This window comes from Lygodium microphyllum, chromosome 26 (assembly GCF_053477565.2).
Source record: "Lygodium microphyllum isolate KBCC chromosome 26, Lygodium_microphyllum_v1.1.10, whole genome shotgun sequence".
Taxonomy (NCBI): Eukaryota; Viridiplantae; Streptophyta; class Polypodiopsida; order Schizaeales; family Lygodiaceae; genus Lygodium; species Lygodium microphyllum.
Window position 1 is genome coordinate 85,238,863 of NC_141160.1, and position 10,439 is coordinate 85,249,301.

Consider the following 10,439-nt stretch of genomic DNA (forward strand, 5'->3'; position numbering starts at 1 on the left):
AAAAAGAGTTGCTATAAGTAGCAACGGATTATGGATGATTTGCTATCCAATCACCAAAAGGACATAATGGCCGCCACCAAAAAAGCAATCTAAGACATCATACTCAAATGGTCAATGTTAGGCAAGGAATGCATCAAACTAGAAATGTATGCAAAGATGACAAAGTCAAAGCTCCAAATGTCCCTACATTAAATGCTAGCATTATTTAACCAATAACTCAATCTGGGGTGTGCCAATTTTTCTTGGCAAAAAGAAGGATGTCACAATGCACTTCTACGTGGATTGCAAAGGTTTCAATAAAGTAACCATCAAATACAAGCATGTGCTACTAGGATAGATGATCTCATAAGTCAACTATGTTATGTGGAGTACTTCATCAAGATGGATCTACGACTCACTTACCATCAAATACATAAAGCCCCTACAAACGTCTCAAAAACCACTTGTCCTATGTGATAAAGATACTATTAGTTTTTGGTCCTATTTTTTGGGCTAACCAACGCTCTTGCAACTTTCTTGCAAATGATGAATGATTTGTTCATCCATATGGGAAGGTGGGTAGTCGTCTTCCTGGACAACTTTTACTCACTTATAGTAAGTCATTAGTGTAACATGCCTTTTACTCTCTCAACATGAGAGAAGTTGCGAGCGAAACTCCCAAGTGCAAGTTCTTTCACAAAGTTATTCTACATTGGACATGTCATTTTTGGCAAATTGCATTAAAATTGACCTTGAAAAGTGATGGTATTGCTTGCGCGGTCTATTCTTCAAACGATAAAACTGTTGAATAACTAGGCCCATTTTTCAAACCATTACATGAGAAAATGAATTTTTCCTAGTCATTCACATGCATAAACTCTAGCATCATTTATACAGCTCTCAATTTAATGTTTAGACTAATCACCACTCCCAAAAAGTCTTCCACAATCACCCCAACCTTCAAGGCAATAAGATGAGATGGAAAAAACTCATGCAAGGGTTCAACTTGAGATTCGCTAGCATATGAGAGCAACCAATAACATAAGTGCTCTTTGGAGGATCCCTCATGTTAATGCTATGTTATTTATAAAAAAACTTGAGTAATTTATCTCTCTCATGGGGCATTGCCAAGCAAATCCTCACTTTGGGAAAAATTGGTGGTCCAAGGTTGAAGGTTATAGCGGTCTAAATTCCCCAAGCTAGCTACTAAGAGAAAGAAAAGTGCAAAAATATTCCAACAAGGGCAGAGTATTGTTTGGGAAGATAACGTGTATGTGTCTATTAATAACAATACTCACAAGAAACTTTTATATGAATGTCACAATGCACCTAATATAAGATACCTTGGCAAACACCAGACTGCACAACTTACAAGATGACAAACTTTAGCTTTTCAACCAAAAAACTAAACTAGTGCTAAATTGGACCACATGCTCTTGGCACGGGTTTGGTTAGTGTATAATACTATACGCAGCATTGGGCTCTACTTCTACTTCAGCAACTCCATTGATGGATCTTGTTCCGCCTTCAAAATCCCCTATCCCTTTGACTAATCAACCAACTCTTTTTATTCCTTCTAAAAATGATGTCATGGATGAACTCATTAAAAACAGGCATGACCTTCATCTGAATCTTTCAAAAATTAGTTCCAAGGTGGAGAAGCTGGATGTCAAAGTTGAAGAACGAGGACGATCATCAACTCAAAGACCCATGAGAAAAGGCTATAAGAGGCGATGTGTTTGGAGTGATAGCCAACAACATGACAAGAGGGAGTGTTAATGTGCATTAACGTCCTTGCTTGGCTTATGCTTTAGACTACAATTAGCATATTATCATACTCTAAAACTACTTATGGGATTTGATGGAAACATAAAGAATTTGACTTTCACAGGCATGCACAACAACAAGAAGTAGACAAGTACCTTTATTATATATACAAAAGAGCTGCGCCATTCAGTTTTTCCAGGGGACTGCAGTGAATAAGTTGAAATTCTGGTAAATGAAACGGTGAAAACCATAAAGCAAGAACATGAACATATATTGATTATCTCCTAACTGGCAGTTCATGATGCCCAAGGTAGCATAAACATACAGATGAATCATACAAAACTTCAGACCACCTTCACACACCTCCTTCAGAATGCCTTCTTCAGCTGCTTCAGCAATATGCAGGGAATTCACAGCTGGAAGAGTCAAGCTTCTTCTAGGTGATGTGTCACTGCCATAATGTAAGAAACTGTACAGTGCAACTAACAACAAGGTTCCAGCTAGAGAGATGAAGATCTCCCCCCAAGATGGGACTAAAATCTCCAAAAGATTTGCCATGCTCATAGGATCCTTCAAAATTTTGGAGGCAGCATTCCCCAACACTGAACTGGTACACCAGACAAAATGATCATCACTCCAGCACAACAAATGTTTTAGGCTCTGAACTTTCCATTCTCCAATTGAGATCATGTTCAATAGCAAGCCGCTTGCCAAAGTCTTCACAAGCTGAGCATGTCATTCTGATCCTTGTAATCTTGTCTGACTAGTTTACTATGAATGCAATTGTGCCGAAGAGATGGATCCTGCACTCTTTATCCGATGTCTTGATTGGATACTGATTGTTTGGCAAAACAGCTCTCTCTCTCTCTCTCTCTCTCTCTCTCTCTCTCTCTCTCTCTCTCTCGAATTTTGCATAAATAAATTCAAATATTTACAAAAGGCCTTTGGCCGACCAGCTGGACTCACTGACAGGTAGGAAACACATATGGAGCCAAAAGGAAACAAAAAACACGGAGCTACAATAACAGAAGAAGGGGATCTCTCTCTCTCTCTCTCTCTCTCTCTCTCTCTCTCTCTCTCTCTCTCAACAAATTCAGGGAAAAAAAACACACACACACACACAGAATTGATGTAACTATCAATTAAACACTCGATCATCTAACCTGGCGAGCCATGAGATTGCAGCTGCTGCTAGGATGGAAATCCCTGCATTTTTGTCTCGGATCATCAAACAAAGGAATGGGAGAAAACAAAGAAGAAGCCGAACAGCTCGACAGATAGAATGAGTCTCTCGACTTCAATCTGCCATCATAATCAAACGATCGAGCGAGTCCATTTAGTTTATTGAGAAGACGGCGCCTCATAAGTTTTTAGTCAAAATGAACGACCCGGTTTTTCTTATAACGGTGTGCAGGAAGTCAAGTCCCTCATCACCCCATCCGTCACTTGCTTCCCACGCATGCAAGAATCTTATGCCGAGCAAAGTATGCCAATACAAAATGGACCCATTCATCGCTTCTTTCCCACACATGCAATGCTATATAACATGGTTACATAACGAAGTGACAGACGCCCAATCCCTGCTCAAAGTGACTACATGCACTTTTTGAAACTAGGCGCAAATATAGGTACAATACCTTTACATATCAAAAGGATATATTTTATTTGAAAAATACAAAATTATATATATATATATATATATATATATATATATAAATTAGTTGTTAATATAAAAAGTGCACCTTTGTTTGTCACTTTACAAAATGGGTAAGGAAGTGAGAAATATCAGGCCAAGAGTAAAAAATGGCTCGTATGGAGTCTTTTTAGGGACCGCCACAATCGGAGGAAGTTCACTTGTTTAACATGTAAGCAACAAGTCATACATATCCTCTCCAAAGTGTAAAGAACCATGGATGCCTAACCCCTAAATAAGTATTTCAATTGGTAAAAACTTACAAAGTGCCATCCGTCATTTGGTGTGTAACAAGCCATATTATTGATCAAAACATAGAACAAGCATGCCAATACAAAAACATTTTCTCAAAGAGGATTTAGCGAGATCTATGTCATTATAGACACATAGTGGTCAACCTCCTGCATGCACTCAATGTTTCTGTGGAGTTTTGTCCAAGCTAGTCTGTGCAAACAAAAGGCCATGGATAAAGAGAGCATCAAGGACAAGAGAGGATCCATATAAAATAGCAAGGCAACAATTCTGTCACACAAAAGAAGCATGAAGAAGCTGAGGCGAATGTTATCAATGATGACTTCACTGAGCAAAGAAGGAAATCTTCATCAATATTGAAGAAAATAACAAGCTTCTAGAAGAAAATCCATAGCTTATTTCAGAAAACTTATCGAAGTCTTTAGATGAAACATGGAAGGAAGAATGGAAGGTCTATCCAAAAAGTAGTGCTAAGATGTGTAACAACATGCTCAAACTTAAAGCAAAGGGCCTACCAGTGTTCTTCATACGATGACACCAAATTTCCATGGATGCAACTACATGAGTCAATGCAATCCTTAAGGATGATAAAGTAGTCAACCAAATTTATTATAGTAGTAAGGGATGCTTCAAGGTGATCCTTAACAAATATGAGGTTGCTTAGAAGCTGTTGGCTAAAGGGATATACTTCTAGGAGCTAGACTTAGTGTATGACATGTCTCGGTAACCAATTGAGATTGGAATGTAGGAGAACATTTGCTTCAAGGAGCAAGAAGCATTGGAAAGTAGGAAAAAAGGCCTTGAGAAAGTTAAGCAACCCATAAACTAGGAAAATATGATAAAATATCAACTTAAGCTAGTCACAAAATGATAGACCAAAAATTGCCACAAAATCCACCTAGATGATAGACCAAAAATTTTTTATGCTACCAAATGGGGGGTATTCTCTTATATTGTCATGCCCTTTGGGCTTAATAATGCACCAATAACCTTCCAAAGGCTCGTTTGCACTATCTTTAAGGACATGCTATGAAAATGGCTCAAGATGTTTATCTATGACCTGTTTGTCTATTACTCTAACTAGAAAGAACATATTGACAAGCTCCACCTAGTCTTTGAAAGATGCAGGGAGTATGATCTCTCCTTGAATCCCCTCAAGTATTAGTTTTGGGTCAAGTATTGTATAATCTTAGGCCATGTCGTGTGCAAAAATGGGATCACAAAACCAACACTACTAAAATTAAAGTTATCATGAATCTCTCTCTACTTCTAACCCAAAGGGGGTATAGTGCTTCCTTAGCCATATTGGGTACTGTTTGTGATTTGTGCTAAACTACACGCTATCACATGGCCACTCTACAAGCTACTAATTACCTAGGCCTAGATAGAGGAATGCCAAGTTTTCTATGAAGCATTTAGAGAGGCTTTCATGATTGCTCCTATCTTAAGAGCTCTAGATTGGATGATAACATTACATGTACATATTGATGCCCCTAAAATTGCTATTGGCATGGTGTTGTAATGCCCCCATTACTTAGTTTATTTTAATAAACAATGTGCATATACATTCCAAAGAAAATTGATTTATGTTGCACCTCCACACATGGGAAAAAAAAACTGCAAAATCTCTACAGGATTTACAAGAAGCAGGACTAGTTTACTAGAATAGTCTGAAATCTCTACTATCATGTTTGGATGACTTAATTCTGACTTTAGATGGATCCAAATATATACTATGAATTATTTTGAAGAGAATAAATCATCCAAGACAAAAAATGGATAAAAATAACGAGATTTATGAAAATCATTATTTTCACCTATTTTTTATGGATTTTCACAATTCTACCCGCACTAACTTGCCAACCAGATGCGTTCCAATCGTTTTAAGTACTCAAACAACTATATTTGGATTTCATACGACGAAATTTTGATGCAAACAAGTTGCAAGGCATTTAAAAAAAAAAGGAAATCTTTGTCATCGATGATGTCATCAAAAATGCCAAAAAGCAGACGCCCTCTCTTTATCCCCCCCCCCTCTCACTACTATATAAACAGGGGGAGAGCATCACGTAACAGACACACAACAACCCATGCAGAAGTCTCTCTACTGCTATTGACGCGACGAAGCTCTGTTGTAATCAGTTAAGCCTCTCTCTCTCCAACCCTACGTGGAAGCGCTGCCCGAACCCATCAGGCTTCTTCCATGGCTCCCATGACATGAGGAAGGACAAGAGAAATCCTGATGGGACGAGACATTGTTCGAGAAGGAGGAGAGACTGTTCCACGAGACGAAGAGACATCATCCCATTCAACCCAAGGAAAAGGATACGCTGAAGGTCTCTCATCCTCTTCTACTCTGATCCGAGAAGAGAAGACACTGAAGAGCTCTATCATATTCTATCATACCTCTATTCCGTCATGGCCCCAAAAAGAAAGAATTCAAAAGTAGAAATCGTGAATGACCCTACTAATGTGGAAGCAACAGTTGGAGTTACAAGCACGGGAGTCACCAATGGAGTCACCGGCGCGGATAACAACCCTTCACCAATCGCAATACCACATGTTTTTCTAAAAAAGTTATATCCAAATTCAATAGAAATAAGATAAGTCTCTTGAGAAATACTGACTTAAGGCCAAGAAACTTGGTTACAAGATTTGGGAAATTAGAGACCCCAAATTCTAGATGCCCCTAGTTAAATTCCAAGGGGAAGATTTCATTATGTGAAACTCAAGTGTTGATTGCTACTAGAATTAAGCATCACTTGAAAGTTGCATGATTGATTGAAGTCATAACTACTTGTAGACATCAATCGTGTTTGTGATCTTCTAGATTAGATCCTGATTGAATTAAGAATTGGAAGAGATAAGAATTGAGGAGCCCTATACCTCCCCCAAGGATAGGTGTTGAATCCCCATACCAAGAGGGGATGTTTTTACCGCCACGGAAGCATGGACCGGCTCTAATGGTGAGAGGTCTCCCAGCATGGATCGTATTAAGTAGGAGGTGGATAGGGTGCTAGGGGGGCTCTTGCTAGTAAATCCCTTTCGCACCTAGGAACTACTTGGTCCCATGTATGGCCTGAGTTCTACTTGGGACACCTATGAATGCTAGCTATAGGTGGATTTGATTTTGGTGACGTGCAGATGTGTCGGATGATGCAGCACGTGAAATTGTAAATTTTCTCCTGTATGGGCAGGAGAATACACATTATGGAATATAATCAATGAGCTTGTTTTATTCTGATTATATGTCCATGAGTAAATTACGTAAATGAACAACTATGCATAAATGGATTTTTATTAATGAAGATGTTTTTATATATTTCACGTAATGTGGTAGGTAATTAGATAACTAAGAACTTCCATAGAGAGAAGCGGGTGGATGGATTCCCAACGAATCCAGTTCTTTGGCAGGAAGAAACTGTAGGAATGGCCGATTCGCTGATTTACTTAGGGTTTGGTCTCAAAACCTGAACTATAAATTATCTTAGGGGAAAGGTACGGCGGTTGTGCTAGAGCACTACAAGGGATTTTATAAATCCTTAGCCTACTACTGGAAAAAAGTGTTGTACTCCATGAACCAAGAGTAATGGCAGTTGCTTCTTTCGAACAAGAAGCCTCTCAAAGGACACCTCCGGATGTGAGGCAGTGTTGATAGGTGATTGTTAGGTCAATTAGGAACCTTCAGGTCGGTCCTCCCTGGGTAACAATAGGATGCTTCCCTTGCGGGGTAGACCTAGGGTTAACTAGCCTGACAAAATCCAATCATTCTGGTTAGAGTACAGATGGCGATGGTTGGAAGATAAACTCTAGGCGACTACTAAAACGTTACTTGTCACATAATCAAAGGCAAGTACGTTACAAGTGGAATATAAAAAAAACTTGGTACTGTAGTCTAAGATATGAGTTGTTTTTTTCTTGGCCAAGGCAAAAATGTCAAGGTTGAAGCAGAAATATGGATTAAGTCCATGGAAGATTATTTCATTGCTGCTGGAATTACCCCAGCTAATCCAGCAATGATCGACAAGTTAAAGCTAATAAGAGAAGCCCAAATTTGGTGGAAACAATGATATAAATAATCTCCGAAATGTTTGTTAGTTGGGACGTATTAAAGGATGCAATGAGACGCCGGTATCTTCCGACAACATACCACACACAAAAGAGGAATGAATTCTTTATTCTAACGGAACTTGGAATGATACTAAAAGCCTATTACTCGAAGTTTGTAACACCTCTCAAGTATGCACCTTCTATGGACATTGCATAGCAAGTATCCAAGTTTTGCCACAGATTAGATGATCCCCTAAACACAAGTCTTAAAGCAATGTGTCCATTCAACCTCCAAGATGCATTGATAAGAGCAAGACCGATCGTATAGGAACTCCAGTCCAAACCAATTGATAAGCCTTGGAATAATAAGGTCCAAAATAGAAATATAACTAGGGCCTATGCAAAAAGAGCCCAAGGTTGATTCCAATCTGCTAATAGCAAGAAGACTAGGACGTCGGCGGTGGAGAACTTTACTAGTGGTAATAAGGATACTTTCAGGTGCTATTATTGTAAGGAACCTGGCCACAGCCCAAAGGCAATGCCCAAAACTCAGACAGAATGAATGGCAAAGCAAGTTTCGTAACAACCAAAGCCGGACAGCCACAGCTAGAGGAAGAGTTGCTAGCATAACCCTTAAGGAAGTAGAAGATGATGAAGGTCCCACCTTGGAAACTGACATGGAAAGGGTAAGAATTCACGTCTCTCTTAACAAAAAGGGACCAAATCGAAAATTCTCAGTAATTCAAATACCATCAACTTATAACGGTAAACCCTTTAAAATTTTGATTGATTGTGGAAGCACACATTTATTCATATCACCAAGGTGTGCTTGTAAAAGAGGCAATTCTCACAGCAATAAAAATAACTAGAAAATACAAGAATACACCAAATATGCCAAAGAAACCATAGCCAAGGGAAGGGGGCTAGGCATGAAAATGTATTGCCATGAATGGCTGAGAATCAAAGATGAATGCTGCAACAAGATACTCACCTCTTGCTATGGTGGACATAGGCACACACCCCTATGATAGGTGGGAGGAAGGATCTCTCAATCTTGTATTCTTGAAATGGCAAAAAGATCCTTCTCATGTTACATCTCCACCTTTTATACCAAACCCTAGCATATCCTAGACTAAGGTATTTTATGCTTTATTACATACAAGCCATCTCGGCCTAGAAGAGCTTTGTTCTCAAAGCTGAATTGGGAACAAATTATAAGGATGATTACAAGGATAGCTTGAAGCATATGGAATCATGCTGAAGTAGAGCTCTTATGTTGTTGAAAAATCAAGAAGTTGATGAAGAAATGACCATGTAAATGGAACACACTGCTGTAAGCTGTCCAAAATAGGCTGTATACAAAATTGACCATATCTTAAGCTAGAAATATTTGATTTTCATGTGCTATAAATAGAAATGTAGAGGACAACATGTAGTATCGAGCCATGCCTTCAAAATCAAATTTTGATGAAGATAAGACAATTAACTTTCCGACAGGAAATTATTACAGCAAGTTGTTTACTGTTCTGTTCATGAACTGTCCTCTTGTAAAATCCATGGAAATCGCTCTAAGTATGATGCTTGTTGCCAAGAAGATTCTTTGATAGGCAAACCTTTCCATTTGATAAGGTATTCAACAAGAATTCAGTTCCTTAGAACCTTCTCCCTCTTACCAATAATCTTTTCAAGCTCATAGATGATCAAACCATCATCGTCCAAGGGAGGGAGTTCTTCAAGAACTTGGATTTGAGGACCAACATACTTTTTAAGCTAAGACACATGAAAAACATTATGAATTCTTGTGCTTGAAGGTAAATCGAGCTGATGACAATGCAGTAAGGACCATAAAATCTATGAGCAAGTTTATTGTGCCCTCCTTTGAGAGAAGCATATCGTGACTTGGGAACCTTCAAGAATACCCAATCATCTTCCTCAAATTCCACATGTCTTCTTTTCTCATCCACATAGGCTTTCGTGGTCTCTTGAGCTTTCCAAATGTTGTCATTGCATTACTTTATAAGAGCCTCCATCTTTTCTAACTCCTCACGAGCTTGTGGATTCACATCTTCATGGAATAAGGCGAATGATACTTGCACTTTGTAACCATATAGAGCTTCAAAAGGAGACATTCCAATACTCATATGATAAGTATTGTTATAGCAAAACTCTGCAAGGTGAAGCCAATGGTCCCAAGCATTTTGTGTGTCATGGCAAAAGTGTCACAAGTATACCTCTAACCATTTGTTAACTCTTTCTGTTTGCCCATTGGTTTGCGGATGGTTTGCTATACTAGGAGTCAATAGAGTCCCCGTTGAAGAGAATAAACTCCTCCAAAAGCTGCCCATAAACTTAGTGTCTCGATCAGACACAATCTTCATTGTCATTCCATGAAGCTTGAAAATAGATTCCATAAATTGTTCAACCACTTGCTTTGCTATAAATTGAGCATTGGTAGGGATGAAATGGGCTGATTTAGTCAACCGGTCTACCACCACATAAATGCTATGTCACCCATGCTTTGTTGTAGGTAATCCCACAATAAAATCCATGGTAATATCAATCCACTTACCATGAGGAATAGGAAGTGGTTGAAGTAAGTTGCCAGGTAGAAGAGAAGAGTCCTTGATTTGTTGGCATGGAAGACATTCCATAACAAAATCCTTAACATCCCTCCAAATACCCTTGTAATAGAAGCTCT

The 10,439-nt window shown here is 38.8% G+C and overlaps 1 protein-coding gene across 4 annotated transcripts in view; it reads right to left on the reverse strand.

Annotated features, from left to right (window-relative positions):
* Nucleotides 1-3,307, reverse strand: part of LOC148013491 (C2 domain-containing protein / GRAM domain-containing protein) — a 198,086-nt gene extending 194,779 nt beyond the window's left edge. The window contains exons 1-3 of one of the 4 annotated variants that reach the window (XM_087667711.1): nucleotides 2,910-3,307; nucleotides 2,110-2,549; nucleotides 1,902-1,949 (exon numbers count right to left, since the gene is read on the reverse strand). In XM_087667711.1, coding sequence (XP_087523837.1) covers nucleotides 1,902-1,949; nucleotides 2,110-2,436 — 375 coding nt within the window. In that variant the 5' untranslated portion in view covers nucleotides 2,437-2,549; nucleotides 2,910-3,307. Of the gene's footprint in view, nucleotides 1-1,901; nucleotides 1,950-2,109; nucleotides 2,557-2,909 lie in introns of all 4 variants that reach the window. The other 3 variants (XM_087667709.1, XM_087667710.1, XM_087667712.1) reach the window with 3 other exon arrangements.
* Between the last annotated feature and the right edge of the window lie 7,132 nt (nucleotides 3,308-10,439).